Source organism: Nylanderia fulva, unplaced genomic scaffold (assembly GCF_048542155.1).
Source record: "Nylanderia fulva isolate GAGA-0341 unplaced genomic scaffold, ASM4854215v1 Scaffold44, whole genome shotgun sequence".
In the NCBI taxonomy this organism is placed as follows: domain Eukaryota; kingdom Metazoa; phylum Arthropoda; class Insecta; order Hymenoptera; family Formicidae; genus Nylanderia; species Nylanderia fulva.
In genome coordinates this window covers 1,166,743-1,193,256 of record NW_028190521.1, presented here as the reverse complement: position 1 = coordinate 1,193,256, position 26,514 = coordinate 1,166,743, and the positions used below count along the sequence as shown (strand labels likewise).

Here is a 26,514-nt window from a genome sequence, read left to right as displayed (position 1 = left end):
TACAAGCAATTGAAAATAAAGGGTATAAAACCACACTCCCCAGTTAATTTCAAGTAGAGTTAACTTTAAAAAATTTTCATTTAAGGTTTGATTATAAAGATACATGATGATGCAAAAAATGATGGCCTGGCTCGACATTTTTGCTGAGAAAAAATCGTCTCCAAATAACGAGATGTACTTGTACATTTTCAGCGTGACACTTTATGTCAGAGACCCTGTACATGTTTTATTTTGTACACTAGTGAACAGAAAACTATATAAAGAACCCAGCAAACACAGTATATAAATGTTATATACTCACGCATGTTACATGTAACGTATATGTTAGTTGTAATTTCCCACTCATAGATGTAACATTTTTAATATTACATATATTACATTGTAGTTATATTGTCATTATATCCCAAGATAGCACTGACTTATCAATACATCAATGTGCTATTTGGTATATAACTACAATGTAATATATGTTATATTAAAATGTTACATCTATGAGTGGGAAATTACAACTAACATGGATGTTACATGTAACGTACGCGTTATATTACCTGTTACATTCCGTTTTATTATAGCAATGTAACAATTATATATCGGTGTTTGCTGGGATGTAACGTATATGTTAGTTGTAATTTCCCACTCATAGATGTAACATTTTTAATATTACATATATTACATTGTAGTTATATTGTCATTATATCCCAAGATAGCACTGACTTATCAATACATCAATGTGCTATTTGGTATATAATTACAATATAACTACAATGTAATACATGTTATATTAAAATGTTACATCTATGAGTGGGAAATTACAACTAACATGGATGTTACATGTAACGTACGCGTTATATTACCTGTTACATTCCGTTTTATTATAGCAATGTAACAATTATATATCGGTGTTTGCTGGGAAGCTGAATCTCTCGAAACAAGGAACCCGAAAGCAAGAGAAGCGATCGCTTCCAACAAAGCATCGCCATTTTTCCTGGCGGTCCAGATTGGCCGCCGCATCCGCAACGGAACATCGCCTACGTATTCCCCTACGTTAAAACAAAATGCCTGAACCTCCACGCCACCGTTCCAAGATTCACCACGGCGGCGACGAGGGCAGCACCTACCCGTTCCAGGGAGCCGGCAAGCAAGCATCACCCTCGAGTTTCAGGTTTCAGGTCGGCGAGAGCCGTTCTGTAGAGACCTCGAAGTAGACGGCAGGAGAGGGAAGTAGGAGGAGATGGCGCGTAGGGGATGGGACGCTAGAGAGAGAGAGACGAAAGGGAGACGACGACGGCGGAAAAGCAGAGAAGGAGGTGGAGGAAGAAGAGAAGGTTGGAGGATGGTGGCACTCCATCGCAGTCCGTCGCCTCGTCCAGAGGGGTGGGAGTAGCCGGCGGCGGGGTGGTTTTGTCTTCCTTCGTCCCCCTCCTCCGAGTGCGCCTGCGCCCAGCCGAACCACCCCCGCGCGAGCCACCCACCCTCTTCCTGCGCCGGCCCGTTTACCCTTCCGCCGTCATCCCCTTGCTCTCTCTTTCTCTCTCTCTATCTTTCTCGCTCTCTCCAGCTTCCCTCCCACTCCCGTTTCACCCTGCCCCTCTCCCCCGTGTGTCCTCTCGTGCGCCACCCCTCTATTGATTTTGTTACAAACCGGCTCCACGACCCACCCCGCCTTCATCCCTCGCCCTCGGTTTCCCGCGACGTCGCCCTCGCCGACCCTCGCGAAGTCTGTTGGAGCGATACGCGCCGATGCGTGTATACGTTGATGTATAAATGTATATTGTTTATACACATATTTTGCTGTCGTCGTCGTCGTCATCCAGAACGAATTTTAAATTCCGAACGCACGACTCTCTCCTACAACAGTCGTGTAGTCAATAAAAGTGGAAGTGTACTGACCCGAAGAACCGACCTCGAGCGTCTGTTTCGAAAACAGCGACTCTCACCTACATCTAATTATCCAGCAAAAAATTAGTAAACTAATTTTTGTTCACTTTTTTCATTCCAGATCATAGCCTATCATCCTACAGAGACAAAAGGACCAGGATGTAAATTGATTGGAATGCATGAAAAATCCTGTCAACCACTTTGGACATTATTTGTCCTTCATTCCTACTACCTTCAGCTAAAAATATGGTATACATTTAATAACAAAAGGGCGAACGATTTTTCTCTCGCAAAGACAAACGCGTTTCCAATTGAGGAGGTGAACCTACAGCGCAATATTTCCGACACAATTCTCATGTACATATATATATAATTTTAGACGGGAAATACTAGGTAGGCAGGGAATAAGGAGTCCTCATCGATATATGTACCTAAAGAGAGTGTAGTTTATAGAGCGTATTCATTTTTTCGCGAGCTATTTCGCCCGTTCTCCACCACGTGCGCACAACACAGAGCCGACATTCGGTCGGCCACTCATCGTCGGGGCCCCCAACTGGTTCAAGTACCACGTGCTCTCGTGGCTCGCCCTTGCGCTCACGTACGGCCAAGGAGTACTCGATGGCATTTGCGGTGGATTTGGCGGTGCTCCGCGCCGCGGGAGCTCCACTTCTGGCCACCGGTAACCATAGGGTTACCTCCTCCCTCCTCCTCCCTCTCTCTCTCTCTTCCTACCCTTACGGACGCTCGAGAGGCCCCATATGATACCCCCGTGATAATCTCCCGTCTATAGGGAGGGAGTCACTGAGCGCGGATTAAAAGGGTGCCTTTTTTACCCGGGGTTCCGCGTTTTTTTCTCCGCCTATCTGTCTCTCTCGCTAAGCTCTCCCAATATTCGCGATTATACCTCAAGATGTACGCGCGCTTTTTTGCACGTAAACAATATACAGATTTCGCGGGAAATTTACAGGGTGATTCGGAGTATCTCTTTCCTATACAGCACAACAAGATTGCAGCAGCATTGTGCTGCAACATTTCATTGCAATATTACAACATTGCGTAAACATTGTGAAACGTTGCAGCAATCTTGCTGCAAGGTTGCAGCAACGGTAAAATGTCCGCTTTCATTGGTCTATAACATTGCAGCAATAATGCTATAAAATATATATGTAATATTACTATTGGATTATTGGAAGTGTGCCAAATCCCAGCAAACACAGTATATATAAATATTATATACTCAAGCATGTTACGTATATGTTAGTTGTAATTTCCCACTCATAGATGTAACATTTTTAATATTACATATATTACATTGTAGTTATATTGTCATTATATCCCAAGATAGCACTGACTTATCAATACATCAATGTGCTATTTAGTATATAATTACAATATAACTACAATGTAATATATGTTATATTAAAATGTTACATCTGTGAGTGGGAAATTACAACTAACATGGATGTTACATGTAACGTACACGTTATATTACCTGTTATATTCCGTTTTATTATAGCAATGAAACAATTATATATCGGTGTTTGCTGGGATACATGATCGGACTGAATGTTCTGTACCTAATATTTTTTGCGTGAATTTTATTTTCATAATATTTCCGAAATGTTGCTGCAACGTTGTTTAAACTATACTGCAAATTCATGGCTATATAATATTTCTGCAATATTGCTATGCAATGTACAATATTGCAATGTTGTTGCAAACTTGTGTGCTGTATGTGTATCCCAAAAACCGTTCTGACGTTTATGCGTCGCCGCGAAGTCGAAATAATTGCGACAGGCTAAAATATTTGGACCTACATCTGCCGGCTTCGCTTTTCTCTGAAGGAAGCCGGCTCGCTCCGTTAAGCTGGCTCCCGCGTAAGTCAGGCATGCGAAGATTCGAGAGCCTTGTTTCGTGGGATTGCCCGAGAATCCCCGCAATTGCATTGGCCTTGTAGATTACACAGAAATCTCACACTTACAACCGCGACGATACTTTATAGTGACGATTTATTAGAAAAAAAGGGAACCCCTTATACCATCTTATTAAACAAAAACTACAGTCCATTAACAAGTATGAATTTTGTTATAATGTTATAATAATTTAATGTAATAAAATTTGCCCTTCCTTGAAATAAAATTCTAAATATGCCACTGTATGTACATTTTTATATAATTTGGTTTAATTTAACGTAATAAAAATAGATAGATTATACAAAAAAAATCTCACACTTACAATTTTGACAACACCTTGTATAGTGACGAATTATAGGGAAAAAAGGAGGCTTTTCAACCCTTTCCGAAATCTGAAATTTAATCAAAATTTAATCTAAATTGTCAGCATTTTGAACTTATAGATCACTGTCTCATTAAAAGTATAACTTTTGTTTGATATAATAAAATTCGCCCTCCCTCGAAATAAAATTCGAAATGTCTGTATGTGTATATATTTGTATAATTTGGTTTAATTTAATATAAAAAAATAGAATCAAATTTAAATTTTACGTACAAGTACATTAAACAAATTATTAAATTAATAAATATTTATTTCAATACTGCCTAATGAATTATTTATTCGAAACAAATAAATATTTATCTGTCTTGAAAAGGATTTTCTTATATCAAATAAATATGTTTTATCTCAAATCAATATTATTAGTTTCAAATAAATGATTTATTGGGCAGTATTGAAATAAATATTTATTCGAATGCAATAAATTTTTTGTTCGGTGTATGTAAAGTTGAAATTTAATTATTCGGTAAGATTTTAAAATAAATTGATTTTCGAGTCTGATCTGCAGGATATTTCAATAAATACACAGAATCTGCATCGCGAGATCAATAGAACGGGGAATGCGTGATTGATAAAAATTAATATACTTCGTCGGCCCTTAGACAGATTAATCGCGGAGGTAATGCGCCATTTATTACAGTAAATACTCGCCACGTGTTCGTTCTCTCTCCTTAGCCCGACAATTCGACGTTACGTAAGGTTTCGCGTTCTCGAGGGGAGGGAGAATAGAATACCGAGCCGAGAAATCGGGCCCGCGTCCAAAGTGGGTTAATAAAGCGATATTAAAGCCACGGGTGGTGGCGGACCCTACGGCAGAATCCCTCGTGTCCACTCTGGTCTTCGGCCAGCGGGAATTACGTGTGAGAGAGCTGCAGCCACTCCGTGATCCGCCATGGCGTTTCATTAACGCTCCGCTGTCTCGGCACGTTTTTGCGACAAGCTCGATTATTAACTTCGCGTTTTATTTAGAAGCTTCCAACGCCGCGTCATGTCTACTCGCGCGATCTCTTTATATTCGGAAGTGAAATTTATAACAGAAGTTGAATTCATAGCGTGTAATGCAATTTTTTTAATATTCTACATGAAAATATGAAAAACAATTGCTTTATGTAAATAAATGTTTTTGCATGTAAAATTAAAAAAAAATAATATCATACATGCAGTCATTGATCTTTAAAATATACATTTTTTTTCTAAATAAACATAAATTACCGTAATTTTACAACGTTCATTTTTATTCTTTTTTTATATTTTTGTGTAATTAAAAAGTCAGTAACCAAACATTATCTTGATGTCATATCTGAATATAATTATTTATATTATGTAATGCAATTTTTTTAAATATTGTATACAAAATATAAAAAACATTTGCCTTATAAATGTAAATTTAAATTTTGGAAAAATTAATAAAATATAGAAACTTATTTTTTTCTAAAGAAACATAAATTACCGTAATTTTACAACGTTCATTTATATTTATAATGCAATCTTTTTTATATTTTTATGCAATTAAAGAGTCAGTAAAAATCATTCACCAAACACTATCTTGATGTCATATCTGAATATAATTATTTATATTATGTAATACAATTTTTTTTAAATATTGTGTACAAAATATGAAAACCATTTTGCCTTATAAATGTAAATTTAAATTTTGGAAAAAATTACTAAAATATAGAAACTAATTTGTTTCTAAATAAACATTGCCATAAATTTACAACGCTTATATTTATAATGCAATTTTTGTTAAATGTATAAAAAATACGCGTTAAGGCTCATTCACTATCTTGACCCTCCGTCGTATTTGAATTAAAGAGAACTATCGAGAAATAGATTTACCACGCTTCCGAATGTGGTCTGCTGCATTATCGCGACGTAATCTCTATGAATGTAGAATTTTCACCCGCATATTCCCGACTCCGCTCTAACTGCCCGACAAGGCTGGATATGTAGAGTAGATCGGCAAACTGTAAAGTTTACAAACACCAGCGCCCCGTGGTTATTATCCCGTAATCCCGATGTTTTACATGTTATGAGGATGCGAGAGAGAGGCGGTCTGTTACCTGCGACCTTCGGTTTTACGTTATTACATACTACGTTCACACGGTTTCCCGCGCATATCTCACCGACGAGAGAGAGAGAAGAGAAAGACCCGCATGATTTTACATAAATTTCACGAGTCGAAACACTATCCGCGAGTGTGGTCGTAATTTACTCGGAAAGTTATATAAATATGTTCCACTGTGTTCCGTGTAATCGGAATTAAACCACGAACAGAGAGAGAGAGAGAGGGAGAGCTGTAACACAATTATCTATATATAAGAGACAACTTACTGTTTTATCTACATAGTCATTATTTCATTTATCTCTTATTGTTAAGTGATGATATATTTGTTGAAAGTTTTGATTAATTCAAAGTTCTCTCAGAATTATCCCATGTTTTGTATAAACGTTAAACACGCGTAACGTAATATAGGGTATCCTACTCAAATCTTGTCAAAATATTCCTGATTTTTATGATATTTAAAATGTGAGATAGATGCAGCTTTTTAAAATGAGTTTCTTTGTTGCATGCGCCTTCTAAATATTTACAGAGAAAGTTATCGAGAATGCAGTTTTTTCTGGTATTTAGTAGTATTTGATTTATTGTCAAATTAATTTGGACAAAAACAAATTAATTTGAACAAAAAGAGTGCAAAATAGTTTATTATAAATTTTTATTTTAAAAGAAGCACTAATTTATTTAAATATTATTTTAAAAATTGAACAATTTCCCGCGCAACTTACATAACACTTTGATAATAAAAAGAAATTGTCATAAAAAATATTACAAAGCTAGATAAATGTTTTGTAAGTATTAAATAAATGTAAAATTATCAAAAAAAGCACAATATTTTTGAGAAACATCCCCGAATAAAATTCCTGGATTTTTCAAGGTAAAAAAAGTTCCCGACAATTTCCGGTTTTCCTGTAACAATTCGAAGAGAAATCTCTCCCGATCTGTTTTATTGTTAGTTTCGATTTACGCGGGATCGCGTGTAAAATGATCAAAAAGCACAATTTTTTAGAAACATCCCCGAATAAAATTCCATAAAAATTCCTGGATTTTTCAAGGTAAAAAATCGCCGACAATTTCCGGTTTTCTTGTAACAATTCAAAGATAGATTTCTCCCAATCTGTTTCAGTTTTGATTTACGCGGGATCGCGTGTAAAATAATTGTAAAATTATCAAAAAAACAATATATTTTTAAGAAACATCCCCAAATAAAATTCCACAATAATTCCTGGATTTTTTAAGGTAAAAAATCACCGACAATTTCCGGTTTTCCTGTAACAATTCGAAGATAGATTACTCTCGATCTATTTCAGTTTTGATTTACGCGAGATCGCGTGTAAAATTATCAAAGAGCACAATATATTTTTAAGAAACATCCCCGAATAAAATTCCACAAAAATTCCTGGATTTTTCAAGGTAAAAAATCGCCGACAATTTCCGGTTTTCTTGTAACAATTCGAAGAGAGATCTCTCCCGATACGTTTCAGTTTCGATTTACGCGGGATCGCGTGTAAAATTATCAAAAAGCGCAATATATTTTTTAAGAAACATCCCCGAATAAAATTCCACAATAATTCCTGGATTTTTCAAGGTAAAAAATCGCCGACAATTTCTGATTTTCCTGTAACAATTCGAAGAGAGATCTCTCCCGATATGTTTCAGTTTCGATTTACGCGGGATCGCAAGTAAAATTATGAAAAAGCACAATATATTTTTAAGAAACATCCCCGAATAAAATTCCACAAAAATTCCTGGATTTTTCAATGTAAAAAATCGCCGACAATTTCCGGTTTTCTTGTAACAATTCAAAGATAGATTTCTCCCAATCTGTTTCAGTTTTGATTTACGCGGGATCGCGTGTAAAATAATTGTAAAATTATCAAAAAAACAATATATTTTTAAGAAACATCTCCGAATAAAATTCCACAATAATTCCTGGATTTTTCAAGGTAAAAAATTCCCGACAATTTCCGGTTTTCTTGTAACAATTCGAAGAAAGATCTCTCCCGATATGTTTCAGTTTCGATTTACGCGGGATCGCGTGTAAAATGATCAAAAAGCACAATTTTTTAGAAACATCCCCGAATAAAATTCCACATTAATTCCTGGATTTTTTAAGGTAAAAAATCACCGACAATTTCCGATTTTCCTGTAACAATTCGAAGATAGATTACTCTCGATCTATTTCAGTTTTGATTTACGCGGGATCGCGTGTAAAATTATCAAAGAGCACAATATATTTTTAAGAAACATCCCCGAATAAAATTCCACAAAAATTCCTGGATTTTTCAATGTAAAAAATCGCCGACAATTTCCGGTTTTCTTGTAACAATTCAAAGATAGATTTCTCCCAATCTGTTTCAGTTTTGATTTACGCGGGATCGCGTGTAAAATAATTGTAAAATTATCAAAAAAACAATATATTTTTAAGAAACATCTCCGAATAAAATTCCACAATAATTCCTGGATTTTTCAAGGTAAAAAATTCCCGACAATTTCCGGTTTTCTTGTAACAATTCGAAGAAAGATCTCTCCCGATATGTTTCAGTTTCGATTTACGCGGGATCGCGTGTAAAATGATCAAAAAGCACAATTTTTTAGAAACATCCCCGAATAAAATTCCACAATAATTCCTGGATTTTTTAAGGTAAAAAATCACCGACAATTTCCGATTTTCCTGTAACAATTCGAAGATAGATTACTCTCGATCTATTTCAGTTTTGATTTACGCGGGATCGCGTGTAAAATTATCAAAGAGCACAATATATTTTTAAGAAACATCCCCGAATAAAATTCCACAAAAATTCCTGGATTTTTCAATGTAAAAAATCGCCGACAATTTTCGGATTTCCTGTAACAATTCGAAGAGAGATCTCTCCCGAGCTGCTTCAGTCTCGCATTACGCGGGCTCGCGTGCTCTTTGAACGCGCGTGTTTTGACACGCAGGCCACCCACGCTTGCGCCATCCTCTTGATCGCGCACGAGAACTCGCCATTAAATGCATTAGGACACGTTTAATAGCCGCCGAGAGATATCTCTCTCCCTCTCTCGTCATATGGCCGGCTGCTTCGTGGGGTTGTCCGCGCTCGTGCTAGCACCCTGCGAGTGTGTCTAGTTCTCATTGTTCCCGCGCGTCAGACACGTGGCCGTGGCACGAGTCCAGTGATATCGAATATTCCTCCTTGTTTTCTCCACTCTTTTTTTCCTCCCCCTCGCTGATTGGCACTTTAAAATCGGAACGATCGGGCGAGGGGGATGAAGAGAAAAAAAGGGAAGAAAAGAAAACGAAGAAACGAGAACACCCACGGAGGTTGGAACTCTCCCCCTATTCAGCTCTCGAGACTCGAATGTTCCCGCGAACTCCCCGTGCGCTGCTCGGGAAGTTTGCACGTTAAATTGACCGCGCGGCTACGATGAAAGCGGTAATTTCAACCGCGGAAAATTCTGTCCGACGCTGAGGAGTAAATTGTATTTTTTTTTCTTGTTCGCCCCCGTGTGCGGAATCGAGTAACGAATAACGCTTACGGCGAATTACCGCGACGAAGTGATAATCTCGCGTCCATCTCGAGTTGGCTATCTCCTTGTATCGCATTCCTGCCGTCGACATTGCAAAAATGATCGAGATCGTTATTTTTGTCCGGGTTGAAATTTTTAAGACACATAAAAACGCATTAAAATCTGTATATATATATATATGTGTGTGTGTGTGTGTGTGTGTTCCCCTAACATCTCTGAACCGGCGAATAATTTATCACCTGCGCCGCGGAATCATCCGCGTGGAAATGGATCAGGTGCTCTCTCGGGCGCCGCGTTCCCTTTTTCCTTGTCTACCATCGCGCGGTCAATTAATAGGAGTCATTTATAAGAGCAAACCGGGGAATCTGGGAATCCACGATCCGCCCGGAGGCAATAAATCTCAAGTCGCCGAGAGGCGGCATGGTAGCGGAACCCCTCTTGTAAGCTGGTTGTATTGTAGCTATTACCGAGCCATGCATCACTAGGTAACAACCGCACGATTCGCCGTCTCCCTCGTTCCAACCGGCGAACCATCCCCCTTTCTCCTCTCTCTCCTTCTCTCCTCTCTGCTCCGTGACCCCGGGAAAAGAGCGTCCTAGGACATCGTCGTAGGAAAGCGCAGGAGAACGCGCGGCGGTTTGGGAAGCTGCGCAGCTGATATATATGTATTGTGTGTGTATATATATATATATATATATATATATATATATATATATATGTTGGACCACCCAGGTTGTGCTCTGGATACTTTCCGCATCCGTGGGACGCTCCGCAGGGGAAAACATCTCGTCCGATTCACGCATGACCACGAAACGCGATGTTATGGCAGGAGTGATGAACGATCGCGCTGTCGTTAATGAGCGAATCGCGTCTCGCACCGGCGTGTTCGACGCTCCTGACCGAAAAAGCTGAATAAAAGCGCCCCGTGTCTCTAGTTTTCGTTTCCTACAAATTATGCGACAACGCGAAACTCTCTCAGTGGCGGAAAACAATATCCTAATAGCGAAACAAATCCGAAAAATATTCAAAGAATATTCAGAGGATATCCAGAGGACATTCGAACATCCTCAAGATATTCTCCGAACGTCTTCGGCATATGTGTACTGTTAGAGTATTATGGGACAACGCGAAACTCTCCCAGAGACGGAAAAAATATTCTAATAGCGCAACATATCCGAAAAAATATTCAGAAAATATTCAGAGGATATCTAGAGGATATTCGAACATCCTCAGGATATTCTCTGACCGTCTTCGGCATATGTGTGCTGTTAGAGTATTATGGGACAACGCGAAACTCTCTCAGAGACGGAAAAAATATTCTAATAGCGCAACATATCCGAAAAAATATTCAGAGAATATTCAGAGAATATCTAGAGGATATTCGAACATCCTCAGGATATTCTCCGAACGTATTCGACATATGTGTGCTGTTAGAATATTATGGGACAACGCGAAACTCTCTCAGAGACGGAAAAAATATTCTAATAGCGCAACATATCCGAAAAAATATTCAGAGAATATTCAGAGAATATCTAGAGGATATTCGAACATCCTCAGGATATTCTCCGAACGTATTCGACATATGTGTGCTGTTAGAATATTATGGGACAACGCGAAACTCTCCCAGAGACGGAAAAAATATTCTAATAGCGCAACATATCCGAAAAAATATTCAGAGAATATTCAGAGAATATCTAGAGGATATTCGAACATCCTCAGGATGTTCTCCGAACGTATTCGGCATATGTGTGCTGTTAGAGTATTATGGGACAACGCGAAACTCTCCCAGAGACGGAAAAAATATTCTAATAGCGCAACATATCCGAAAAAATATTCAGAGAATATTCAGAGGATATCTAGAGGATATTCGAACATCCTCAGGATATTCTCCGAACGTATTCGGCATATGTATGCTGTTAGAGTATTAGTGGGACAACGCGAAACTCTCCCAGAGACGGAAAAAATATTCTAATAGCGCAACATATCCGAAAAAATATTCAGAGAATATTCAGAGGATATCTAGAGGATATTCGAACATCCTCAGGATGTTCTCTGACCGTCTTCGGCATATGTGTGCTGTTAAGGTATTATGCGACAACGCGAAACTCTCCCAGAGACGGAAAAAATATTCTAATAGCGCAACATGTCCGAAAAATTTTCAGAAGATATTCAGAAGACATTCGAACATCCTCAGGATGTTCTCTGAACGTCTTCGGGATATGTGTGTTATTAGGGTATTATATTATATAATGAAGAATAAATATTGTTCTTCTAAATAGACGCTCGTAGTATTTTTGATTTTTCAAAGATATATGTATAAGACCATGGAATCTCTGTCGACGTGATAAAAAATATCGTGAAAGCGAGGGAATTTTTTCCGCTGATATCTTGGCGTTTTCGAAAACATCCGCGATCAAAATCGTTCGTTCGATCCGTAATGATACAACGCGAGGCAGACGGTGAGAAAATAATGGGTGATACTTGGCGAGCAAAACGCAGAAGGCCGCGAGGGAAAAAAGCGGTAGGAAAAGGGAGACAACCGAGAGGCGAACAGAGAATCGGGAACGAAATGTATATATACGTGGTACAGCACAGAGTCTCTCTCTCGCCGGACAACCGACAGTTAGAAGAACGGGGTGGCTGTCGAGGAGGGTAGGTACCTGCCTACTCCTCGCACCCTCGCTTGGCGCTATAGTAACAACACGGGGGAAACATAGGGAAATCAATATGGCTTCCGTTGCCCTCATCCCTCTCGCGCGCGCGGCTCTCGCAGGCAGCCGGAGTCGTCTCTCGCTCTCGTCCGATTTTCTCGCTCCTCTCTCGCTATCACGGAATTACGTCTCTCGCCCCCCGAAACCTACCCTCGTTCATCTCCGTCTTTCCTATCCTCTTTCTCTCCCTTGCTCCGTTTCTCTCTCTTTCGCTCACGCTCTCGCTCTTTCTCTCTCTCTCTCTCTCTCTCTCCAGCACTCGACGCGGACGGGTGAACCCATTATAAGGGGGTGTTACTCCGGGCCAATCCCCAACCATCCGGAGAGAGAAACCGGAGAAGCGAGAGTCCAAGAAGGGCGCATGTGCGTTGCTAGGGCCACCGGATGGGTCGCGCGATGCGATGCGATGTGATGCGATGCGGCTGCGACACGTTGTAACGCTGCGCGTTACGTACACCCGGTATATCAGATATATTATGACGAAAATATTTCAAGATATAGCACGCACAACCAATGGAATTCGCATTCTGGCTGATTAGCAGTGTTTGCTGGTATCTGAAGAAAATTATGTAGACGATTATCTAGATGAAACTTTGTGACTTCATCTTATCTGCATCTTAGATGAAAATAAGTATTATCTTTACTAAATTATCTAGAATAATTTTTCAGATCATTTTAGTTTAGAACAATAGCACATATAGAAATACTTAAATAGTAGAACTTAAGCAGTAAGCGATAAAAATTTATAAATAAATATATGAATATATCTTTATATCTCTTTTATAATTTTAATTTGTTTATAACTGTGTTTACATAAGCAATCTTAAAAATAATATTATCTGAAAATTATCTAGATCAATCGCCATATAATTTTGTTTTTTATCTAGATATATTTAAAACAAAGTCATCTTTATCTTATCTAAGATGAATTTACAAATTTTTATCTCATCTTTAACTAACTAATTTTAAGATCATTTAAGCACGACACTGTGATGATTCTTTGTCGAAAATTAAGGGTGGTAATAAACTTGGTGATTTCTCTTTCTAAGTTTCGTTTTTTAATTTATCTGAAATTGGAAAAAAATAAAATCTTAATTTTTTACCTCCCTCTTTACAAAAGTATAATTTCTCAGGGAGGGTTATAAAAGTATATGTTTATATAAGAAATTGTGCTTAATTTTCGACAAAAAATCACCTCCTATTTTTTCGCACTTATTTAAATACACCCTGTATAATAAATTTGCCAATTTGCCAATTATCTAAAATATATTCTTCTATAGCAAAAAAATAATAGCGAGTATTATCTTTGCGTTTTTCTTTTTAACAGTCATTAATAAAATCAAAATTAGATGCATTTTAATCGCTCTGCACAGTTTTACAAATGTCTCAAGATATATTAATGTGAAAATTTCAATCTATATAAAAATAAATTACTATTAGCGTTACGAAAATTATATCGCATAGATAATAAAGTAATTGTATTTGTATCATAAAATACTATTGATTCGTTTTATATAAACAATTTACATATATATTTATATTTGAAATTATAAATTTTTTGTATAATTGTCTTACATTATAGATATATGTGTATATGTAAACCTTAATTTTGATTATAAGATAGTCTTTTCTATAAACTTTACATTTACATATATATGTGTACAGTACATTTCTAAATTATATATTTTTAAATATAAAATTAACACTTTTTTAAAAATTTATTGTACACATATAAATGTAAAGTTTATAAAAGTTTATCTTATAAAAGTTAAAGTTTACATATGAGGGTAAATATACATAAACACATTAATCTATACTGTAAGACAATTATAAAAGCATGTATTATTTCAAATTTAAAAATATATAATTTAGAAATTTACTGTACCTATAAATGTAAAATTTATAGAAAAGATTTTATCTTGTAATATAGAAGTTAAAGGGTCCTAAAACTCTTTCTCTCATAAAGTGCTCGAGATAACAAGGATGGCTCTCTGACGGCGAACCATGAAACCAGAACTCGACGTCGGTAATCATGGAAAATCCAGGTATATGGAAAATAAATCTTTCACAAACGATAGCCATTCATAAGCATGTCGAAAATAAGATATATCACAGCAATAAAAAAAAAGATATTTTTATATTTCAATTTGCAAAATGATGGTCAAAGTTGTTACTACAGTTCGCGAGAAATCTCAACCTGATTCCAAGCAGAGCTTGCCCGCACCTTTCAACCAATAGTTCTCGAAATATCCTAGAACACTCTTAGTCTAGTAGATCCATTCAAGAATCGTGCAGAAGTTGAATCCCGTAAAGAGCTATACAGGTATTAAAGCTTGTTTGTTACCCAACGATGCATGTTTCTCATCCAGTAAGCGATTTAAATACACCGCGCGTCAAACTTTGAAAGAAACAATTCCACCGTCGTTATACTTCACACCTTCTTTCTTTGTGTGAATCCAGCACATTTGATTTCACGGGATACTTCATCTTCCTTGCGTTGGCTTACTCTAGTAATCGATTAACGAGGGAGGAAGAGACGTCAGGAAAGGTCGAGTAGTCACTTATAGGTAAGTCATATATCGAGCATTGAGAGAGACGTCCTTTTGTTTGGAGAGAGAGAGATCCTTTCCTGCTCCTCCTCGCCTCTTTTCCTCGTCCAGATGACGGATTTAAGTTTTTTTCTCCTAGAGGAACATACACCAAGTAGAGAAGAATGCGCGATTCACCAACTCCATCGCGGAGCTTATATATATATATATATATGTACATCTAGTTTTTTTAATAGAGGTGAAACTTAGAAGACCTCCATTGTATTCGTCTTCGTGAATTCCTAAAACACCTCTTGATGCCAATCGCGACACGACCACTTTCTTCCATCAGCACATCAATTAAGGAAAGCCGCTTGCTCCAATATGTGGATTCGAATTTTATTTCCATTAGATAATGATGATGGTGAAGATATGTGTGTATACATATATGTATGATTGTGTGTGTCGTGCAACAGCTCCTTAAAATTCACATAGTCCTTTTTCCCTTGACACAATTATTTTTTCTACATTACATTAGCAGTTGCACAGGCTAAACGAGAAAGAGAGAAAGGCGCAATATTCTTCCAAATATTAAAGAGGTAAGCTAGAGCCTTCCAACGTCACGATTCCTTGACAGTTCCAACCATGGTCTATCCAGCGCACTTGACACAGAATACCGTGAGAACGAATTGGCTGAAAGAACGAGGACAAACTACACATTTGTTACTGGCCGACGAGAAACACCAAATATCAAACGACGCTCATCGCTTGTAACGTTTACTGAGTAGCATCGGACCACCTTACTCCCTTATGTTTAAATATGTATTATATAGACTATAGTCTTTAAAAAGCGCTCGCGAGAAAGCTCGATCGAATGTACCTAAGATAGAACGTTTCATTGCACGTATTTTTGCATCTGTGCTGTTTGATCAAGCAAATCTGATGCCAGAAAGCAGTTTATATGCGAATTTTGCACCAAATCGGTAAACAAATAATGAAAATTATAAATTAAAACGCGAGAACGTAACACGATTTTCCACATATTGATGTCCTAGCGGAATGTTAAGGAAATAACTTCGCAAGGAAAAGGAATCGATCAAGGAGCAACGTACAGTTGTCCAAATAATATCCTTTACCGGTACTGTATCCCGTATGGTAACTGATGACAATTATAGCAATACAAATTTATATCATCGAAACAATCCAGCAATTATTATTGTATTAGATGTAAACTCATTTCCTGAATATTGTTAATACTTAATAATATAATTTTAATTATTTAATGTGGAAATAATATCAGGGAAAAGACCATAAAATTGTAGTCGGTAAAGCAGACTTCGAAGATGCCACCAGCCTTACTAAAGACGGGGTTGAACGTATTACAGGCACTCTCTACTAGAGAGTTGTGGAACGTTGGTATCTCGTGACAGGCTGCTGGTACCAACAGAAACTGATCTTACCAACCTCTGGTCGGTAAAGAATTTTTCTCATATCAGATAAATTAACAATTTTACGAGAAAAGCCAATTTTCTCGATAATCATTACTCTACCACCGTGCTTTTATACCAAAAAGCGTTTCCTCTAGTAATATTTTTTACAGTTTTCGGATCAAAAATACGAGTATTATAAAATTACATCTACATGATTTAATTATATTAATATGCCTTAATTTATTTAAAATTTCCTTTTTTCTTAAAGAAATTTATGCGTTGTATTTATTTCGTTATTTAACGTTAATATTTAAATGCTTTTGTCATAAAACAGAGTATATGTATAATCGAATGCTTCTCACTCGCGCTTCGAATAATAACGTTAGAAGGTCGTGTTTATCATCACGTGTTCTCATACGAAAAGATACATGTACAGGCGAATAGATACGCCAGGATATATACAAGCAAGACTTTCAGTTGTCTGTTGAAGTTGTAACGGTTCACACGGTTAAAGTGACTCTACTAGTCCAGGTAATATCGACGTGAAAGTGAAATTTTAATATAAAATACAGTAAAAGATAATCAATTTAATATCATATCGACTAAATTGAAATTACTTAATAATCATATTTTTGGAAATGGAATAAGTTTTGCTTTGAATATCCACCTGTAAACATACATCGCGTAGATTGTGTTGGTTCACTAATCATATTTATAACAAGAAAAAGTGTTGAGATGACAGAAAAAACATACATGTATTTTTTGCATAATTTAAATAAGAAATGTTGCGAATTTGTATATTTGTGATATGTATACAAATTTATTTTTAATTTAATTTTACTTTGTAACAGTAAATGCATTCATTTTTTTCTCCCATTTTAAAAGATTTAAACAAAGTGTGGTGACGCAGAATGTTGACGCCGGCAAAAGCTTCGTGGAACATCAAAATATGCGAAATGACATATAATAAAAAATCACTTTTGTGACGCTGCACCAATCGGTGATCTTGTAAATATCATTAAGTATCAATATTAACGTAACGATTCGTTTCAGGTCGAAAATTCGCGTTAAGAAGACAAGAATTATGGCATTGACGTTAGCGCTACCATTAATCGGTCTAGATCCGGAACAGTTTTCCGCGTTAAGCATGAAGCTTCTTACGCTCGAGAACGAACAGAGCTCGAGAAATTTGAGCGATTCCGGACGAGCTTCTCCAAGTACCGGAAGTGAGTCCAGCGGCATCAGCAGTCTCGCACTGTCCAGCGAACCAGCGTCAGCCGAATTAACGCCGATCTCGTCGAGACCAGAGACTCCCACCAAAGTGTCGTGCAATGAGAAGGTAAACATCACGCGCGAATAATTCAGAACCTGATATAAAGAGGGATTGTAAGAATCCTATATAAAAAAAATAGACGGATCGATAGATGGAGAGAGAGAAAGAAAATTTCAGAGAAATTATTTTCCAAAAGATTTTTTTTTCCCCCGAAAAAGATGCGATACAGTCGTATTTATAATATATTGGCACATGTCTTGAATTATTTTCCTAAAGAATATTTATCTAGTCAAAATAAAATAATGTATCCAGTCGTATTTATACAAAGTAGGAAAATTTGGTTTTCTCGTTAAAATTTTGGTATTAAATATTTAGCACAGTCATGTGTTAATTTAACATCAATATTAAATTATTAAAATAACTGAAAAAAGATGTAAAAATAGCACAATGTACATCTATTTTTAATGTTACACGATAGATATGTTCTCTTTTATTAATGACAAGATTTATCTGTTAAAAATTTCAGAAAAAAATGTTGATTTTTTATTTTATAATATAAGTGAGGATGTTAAAATCTAAAAAATTAACATATTTTTAATTAATTTTTATCTTAAAACTGTGTAAATTTTATATAAAATATATTTTAAATTATTTGAAGTTTGGCATTTATTTTGTGTTAAAATATTAACACAATATTTGTATCTTCATTTAAAATATTCATATTATGTTAAGTTAACATAAAAATTTCTGTAGTTTATTTGGGATATGTGATATCTGTTAAATTTAACACAAATTTTTCATCTGGATAACTTTAATAATATTGCTGCACGAATTTTTGCATTAAAATCATAAATTAAAAAGGCTCCGATATATAAATATAAATTCAGGTATGAAAAGAGTTAGTAAAAAAGTCAGACACAGATTTTAAATTTTAAATTCCTATATATATATACTTATATGGAAAATAAAAATTATTTTGTTACCTAATATCTGGCTTTTACTAACCATTTTCATGCCTAAATTTTGGTATACTTAATAAGTTTGTACGTGTATGCAAGAGAGAATAAAGAAAGATTCTTTCCTTCCAGATGAATGCACCGCTTCGCATAATGCACGGAGGACGCGACATACTGAATTTGGGAGCGAACATTAGATCATCGTACAATTGGGAAAAAATGGATCGAAAGTTATCTCGACACGAAATTCGAAATATTGTAACCAATCGCTCGGTGTATTATCGATTAAACGAGCAATTAATGAACGAATATTCGATGGTATGTATCCATATACATGATATAGTAAAAAATAACGATAATATTTACAGTCTATATCCTCCTCTTCCTTTTCTCATTGAGGGAAAATAATTAATAAAAAATAAGAAATTAATTTAAATAATATAATAATGCAGTATATATTGTATAAATATATATACAAGTAATATATATAAAAATATAATTATATATAAATTAATTTATATAATTGATATAAATAATTTATATATACATACATAGATGTATTTTTGAATATTAACTTGAAGTATTCCATATTAATTTGATATTAAGTTAAGTTTTCACAATTTTAATGACCGTAATTGCTTTCTAGAAACGCTGCGACGAATGTGGATTCTGCGAACAATCATACGTCTTTTAATATCGACGAAATCATAACGAAACGATTGAACGCGACAATAATGCCCCACGTCCAACATCGTGGACAACTAAGACTGTGATAGACCGAATAAGCGGCAGCCGGAGACGGAGACGTGTATCGTAAATCACACAAGATCAAAATCATAGATGTATATAAGATATGTATAGATATTTAAAATTATTTAAGGGAGGCTACAACTCGCCATACGCGGTATTCGCCAAGTGAGAAATGAATATTGATAATTTAAATAATTCCTAATTATTAAGAGCTTTATTTATTCCTCGTATATTTGAGGAGGATATATCTATTTAAATTAGAGAGATTCGAGTGTGTATATATATTTATATATTTAAATGATATACGTTCCCCCAACCGGATACGGGCTGCAATGGTCATTGGAAGTAGAGCTTTTCCTATATTTTTTATCTTTGTAAGAGAGTGGTGTGAAATGAAAAGAGCTGAAATGAATTTTGCATCAGAATAAAAATAAATTAATTAGGCTAATCCAATGTCTCTATGGCGTCTAATTTTAGACATATAGTTCTGAAATCTTTTTTTTTTTTTTAATACGATGCAAAATCGATTTTATCGCCCGATTATATAATTCTTTCATGTTTTTATAACATCTCTTTCTTACAAGATGCTCCTTAACTATATTCTAGTGCGTATGGACCTAATTATACTTCGGACGAATGACGATAGAAACATCAGCACTTTATAAAGCAGTCCGAGCATAAAGTATCGTCTGATTAAACAATCGGCGATCCATCGAACGATCAAACGATATCGAGATCCTTTATGCACGATATGTGACAATTTATAATCTATGTCAAACAAGTTTCGAACATTCGACGAAAAAAAAGATTGCAAGTTTTTACTCGCAGTCACTATTTGTTCGGAAAGAAATCTTTTCTATATGTATTCTATATATATCTATCTTCTTTATACAAATTTATTATTAATTTAAATATCTCGTTGTCAAGATTGTCATCGTCATCGACGTAAGTCGATCGTGTATCGTTTTATATTTTTGCAATTGTATGAACAAGTGCCGCAATTAACTTTTTTTTTTTTATGGAGCATCGTTATATAAATGACGCACCGATAGACAATATTGCAATATCACGAACGATCGGCGATTTATCAAGCGGCCGAAAATCAATCAATCATATCAATCTTACATTTTCGCGGTAAATGTAATAATATACCTGCTACGGAGGAATATTAATGTACAATTCTACGACGGCACATATTGCATATACATACATCTTGACCATTGTTTATGAATGCATGATAAACAATTTTTTATAGATCTCAATATATTGTTGCGGCATTATAATTATATCTATTTTTTACACCAAATAAAATCATGTAAACCACTCGCTCAAAAATCTGACGAAATCACTTATTCTTGTCTTTATGTACGTATTTGATTTTCATAAAGAGACACGAGGGGATAAGAAGCGCTCTGCAACTTTTTCCTTAAAATTACAAAATCAGATTCCGAAAAAAGTTGCATTTTAAATATGTAATCCCTAATTTTAGCTATAGTAACTAGTATGTTTTTCAATCATTTTAATTTAATTTTATTAATTTTTTAAAAGTAATTTTTAATAATTTTTTCTATAATTCACGAGGAATTCTCTCTTTAAAAATATTAGTTACTAATATGTTTTTTTAATCATTTTAATTAATTGTTCAAAAATAATTTTTAATAATTTTTTCTCTCTTTAAAAATATTAGTTACTATCACAGTTAAAATTTAGGTATGGTAACTAAATTTCAGGTGTAACATAGGGATACTTCTAAAATTTAGCTAACTGTAATTTTATTTTCCGCAAAATACACACACATATATGGTATATATATATATAATCGTCGCGTGTCGCAAAATCAACGAGCCTCTCCGATGCTACTTGAAGATGAGCGGGCTCGGCGAATTAGTGTGTAAATTCGCGCGCGAAAGGCATTAGTGCCGTTTCACGAGCCGCACAAGGGGATTGATCGCTCGGACCCTCGTGCCTCTGCATTGTTTCAGCTCGAGCGTAACGCCTGTGGCCGATTCTATCCACAAATCCCGACCAACACTTTGATAAGAGGAACCACCGCTCGCGAAACTTGCATCTGTATCGGCAACGCGTGACGTTCTCCAATCCTTATTCGACACGCGCGTGCCAGATATTCACGCATTCGGAAAAGACGAATTAATTACTAAAAAAAAAACTTTCAATAGAAGAAAAATACTGCTCTCTGTAACGTACGATAATATTCAAATTTGATTTGTCTTAATTTCATCCGCGGAAAAGACGAATTATTTCTTTTTATAAAAATATATTTTTCTCATTAGGAAATTATAGGTATTCAAATTTGATTTGTCTTAATTTTAATCACGCAAAAAAAGATGAATTAATTATTGGAAAAGAGAAAAGACACTTTACTCGTTATAAGAAAATTATATAAGAAAAAGATTACTTTCAATACTAGTATTCAAATTTGTCTTAATTTCATTCGCGAAAAAGACAAATCAATTATTAATTAAAAAAGGAAAATATTTTTCTCATTATAAGAAAATTATATAAAAATAATCCTGCTCTCTATGATAGTATTCAAATTTGATTTGTTGTTAATTTTAGCTATCTAAAAAAGTCGAATCGATGACTGGAAAAAAGGAAAGGCTTTTTGTCATATAATAGTCTTTATATTTAATTTGTTTTAATTTTATCCGCGAAAAAGAACGCGACAAATCAATTATTAAAAAAAAATTTTTTTTATTATGAGAAAATTATAAGAAAAATATTTTACTCTCTGTATATTAGTATATATAATAGTATTCAAATTTGATTTGTTCTTAATTTTATCCATGCAGCTCCGGAAAAGATAAATCAATTTTATAAAAAAAAACTCGTTATAAGAAAAAATTACAAGAATAATACTACTCTTTATTCTAACATATAATAATATTCAATTTTGTCTTAATTTTTCACACATTTTTGGAAAAGATAAATCACTAAAAAAAGGGAAAAATTTTCACATTATAAGAAAATATAAGAAAAATATTATTTTCTACTAACATAAGATAGGACTCAAATTTTGTCATAATTTTTATTTCTAATTCTACGAACCATATCACTTGTCCGCGTGCGACCATGAATTATATTTTGCACGCGAGTAAGGTTATGTTCACAGTTTATTATTATTACGGAAAACAACATCGAGCTAAAATATTAATGCATTACCAAATTCTGCTTCCCGTTCCGAGATCAACGATCGCGAGAGATTAAGAATGATTCTCGTTCGGCGGCACGTTTGGGCTCTCCCGAACATTCGCTAAATATACATCATTTGACGTTTATATGTATACATACAGCTCGCGCGTATTTCGCGGGGTGTGCGAGAAAACCTTTTAGGCCGCACGTGTACACACATACACACTTATATATGTATATACACTAACGGAGCTAGCATGTATCCGCGCGCGCGTTGCGAGCGCCCCCGTCCGTCCGCGCGTGCACGCGCGGATGCGTGGGTGCGTGCAACGCGCGAGAGATGCGCAGGACGACTATTCAGATATTGTTGTTATTGTTGAGGGAACAATCGCCCGTCAATAGGCCGCCTCGGCACAATGTATCTATTCAGGTGCGGTCAGCGGTGCTCAATCGATCAGGATCCACCCTTCGCGCGCGGGAGTCGGAAAAAGCGAGTCCACGCGCGTGACCGACGATTTATTTATTTTCGGAAAAAGCACAAGTTTTCGTCTTGATAAAGTTCTACTCTTAACTGACAGTAAGTTTATGCAAGAGGAATACGCGTACTTGTTTTTATTTTATAAAATATATGATCATCATTGAAAAATTTGTGTTAACAAATATCACATGTCTTAAATGATCCACAGAAATTTTTGTGTTAATTTAACATAATTATTTTTATTTTATAAAATATCACATTTGTGATAAGTTTGTGTTAAATTTCTGTTAACAAATATAACACGTCTACACGGTCCATAGAAATTTTTGTGTTAATTTAACATAATACGGATATGTTAAATAGTGACACAAATATTGTATTAGATGTTAATATGTTAACATAAAATAAATGCAAACTTCAAATAAACTTAACATAAATTTTGTGTAAAATTAACATAGTTTTAAGGTAAAAATTAACTAAAATAAAATTAATTTTGCAGTTTATCCCCACTTATATTAGAAAATAAAATCAACATTCTTTTGTAAATTTTAAAAGATAAATTTTGTCTCTAATAATTACGAACATATTTATTGTGTAAAATTAAAAATAGATGCACATTATGTTATTTTTTGCAATTGTTTTAATAATTTCACATTTGAGTTTAATTAACACAGCAGCAATATGTTAAATTAACACATAAATGTGTTAAATATTTAACACAAAAATTTTAAAGGGGACCGTTTTTAATAAGAAAACACAATTTTTCCAACTGTGATGTAGGTACATCTAACATTCTGAGAAACAAAAAAAATATCAAATTAATGTAAATTATATTATAAGAAATAATTGACTTATTGACTTGCGTAATTAAAATTAATTTTACGATTCTCGTATAAATGTATATGTATGTATATGCATTATGTTAATAATAATTATCTTCAACATATTTTTTGATTTTTCAATCATTTCAATCACTGAACCTAAGCATGGTCTAATAAACGAATAGATACATTATATAGTGTAGGTATATAATGTGTGTATAAAGTGCAAAATTGTAAGGACTCAGAACTTTCCGGTCACCTCGGATCATCTATCGGAGCGTGAAATAAACTTTGAACCTCGATGAAACATATCGGTCCTTAAGATCAAATCGGAAATGTCTAGACATTATACCAAATCAAGTTTCCTATTTCTATTATAATTATTATAATTCTAAATTGTAATTTTAAAATTTCTATATTAAAAATCTCATTTTATAAATTTCTTAGAGAAGGAGGAGGCTACACTATAAGAAAATAAGTTCTATAAAAATAAATTCTATGTACAATTAATCATATATCAGCTTATTTCGACATGATAGCATTCAAATGCGACCCTCGCTTAAATATATTAAATATATCAAATATATTAAATAAATATTATGAAAAATTGTGTAAATTACCTATCACTGGCAGCTATTATTAGACGAGTTAGAGCTTGAGAGCAGCTATCAAACAAATGGCTATATCAGCGTGATTGATACTTTATAGGGTCACGCAAAGACGCTCTATAAAAAAAGAAAAAAGGTCCTGCCGCCGACTGAAGAAAGAAAAGAGACCGCGAATGAGAGCCGCTGCCACGGGCCGAGGGTACCCGAGTTTCGCGGCTATAGCGATGATTACGTATGCGGGAATCATTGTCGAGTAACGCGCGATGCACATGCAAAGGCCAAAAATCGTCGAAATCAGTCGAGTTCAACATCAGCATTGTACCTGGGCTTTGTCTCTGCCTCATTGTTGTTGGTCGGTGCTCCTCCCTACCCCTTCTCACTCTCTCTTTCTCTCTCTCTCTCTCTCTCTCTCTCTCACCCTCTCTCTCTCGGTATACAACCTACACGTACACGCGAGCCGCGGCTGCTGTCCCAGGTTGACTTCTATGGCTGGTCCAGCCACGCATCCAGGACCATTCTCGTGGATCGGTATAACCCCTTTACTTCGAAAAACGCGTGTATAAAGATATATGCAAAAAAATATGTATATATAAAAATTCGATATTTTTGACATTTCAAATTTTTTGAAAAATTAATATCGAAATGACGAGATAAATCAGTCTGATGCTTCCAGAAATTCTTGCACAAGTTTGAGAAGAGAGAGAAAGAGCTTTGCCCCTAACATAGAAATATTTCCTTTAAAGATGAGAATATTTATTTAAATTATAATTTAGGACACGATGACACAAGTGAACGTCAAGTTCTTCATAAATTATTCGTCGATTTTCGTACGCCGTATCTTTAATTCTTCATTCGATCCAGGATCATTCTCGTGGATTGATATAACCCCTTTACTTTGAAAATCGCGAGTCTAAATATATATGCAAAAAAATATGTATATAATAAAATTCGATATTTTTGACATTTCACATTTTTTGAAAATAAATATCGAAATGACGAGATAAATCAATCTGATGCTTTCAAAAATTTTTTCAAAAGTTTGAGAAGAGAGAGGAAGCTCTGCCTTTAAAATAATTCCTTTGAAGATGAGAATATTTATTTAAATTTAGTACACAATAGCGCAAGTGAACGTCAAGTTCTTCATAAATTATTCGTCGATTTTCGTACGCGGTATCTTTAATTCTTCATTCGATCCAGGACCATTCTCGTGGATCGGTATAACCCCTTTACTTCGAAAAACGCGCGTATAAAGATATATGCAAAAAAATATGTATATATGAAAATTCGATATTTTTGACATTTCAATTTGTTTGAAAAATTAATATCGAAATGACGAGATAAATCAGTCTGATGCTTCCAGAAATTCTTGCACAAGTTTGAGAAGAGAGAGAAAGAGCTTTGCCCCTAACATAGAAATATTTCCTTTAAAGATGAGAATATTTATTTAAATTATAATTTAGGACACGATGACACAAGTGAACGTCAAGTTCTTCATAAATTATTCGTCGATTTTTGTACGCCGTATCTTTAATTCTTCATTCGATCCAGGATCATTCTCGTGGATTGATATAACCCCTTTACTTTGAAAATCGCGAGTCTAAATATATATGCAAAAAAATATGTATATAATAAAATTCGATATTTTTGACATTTCACATTTTTTGAAAATAAATATCGAAATGACGAGATAAATCAATCTGATGCTTTCAAAAATTTTTTCAAAAGTTTGAGAAGAGAGAGGAAGCTCTGCCTTTAAAATAATTCCTTTGAAGATGAGAATATTTATTTAAATTTAGTACACAATAGCGCAAGTGAACGTCAAGTTCTTCATAAATTATTCGTCGATTTTCGTACGCGGTATCTTTAATTCTTCATTCGATCCAGGATCATTCTCGTGGATGGTTAACCCTTTTACTTCGAAAAACGCGCGTATAAATATATATGCAAAAAAATATGTATATATGAAAATTCGATATTTTTGACATTTCAAATTTTTTGAAAAATTAATATCGAAATGACGAGATAAATCAGTCTGATGCTTCCAGAAATTCTTGCACAAGTTTGAGA

General features: G+C 35.0%; 1 protein-coding gene and 1 long non-coding RNA gene across 3 annotated transcripts in view; one reads left to right on the top strand and one right to left on the bottom strand.

The window, feature by feature from the left end:
- The window catches only part of LOC114929411 (uncharacterized), an 86,918-nt gene that overhangs the window by 10,644 nt on the left and 49,760 nt on the right, over positions 1-26,514 (bottom strand). The gene's annotated exons all lie outside the window — the stretch shown is intronic.
- On the top strand, positions 16,850-20,725 carry LOC114929400 (uncharacterized). Its single transcript, XM_029300959.2, has 4 exons — positions 16,850-16,942; positions 17,465-17,750; positions 18,773-18,958; positions 19,287-20,725. The coding sequence occupies exons 2-4, from the start codon at positions 17,496-17,498 to the stop codon at positions 19,332-19,334; spliced, it is 489 nt and encodes a 162-aa protein (XP_029156792.1). The 5' UTR covers positions 16,850-16,942; positions 17,465-17,495; the 3' UTR covers positions 19,335-20,725.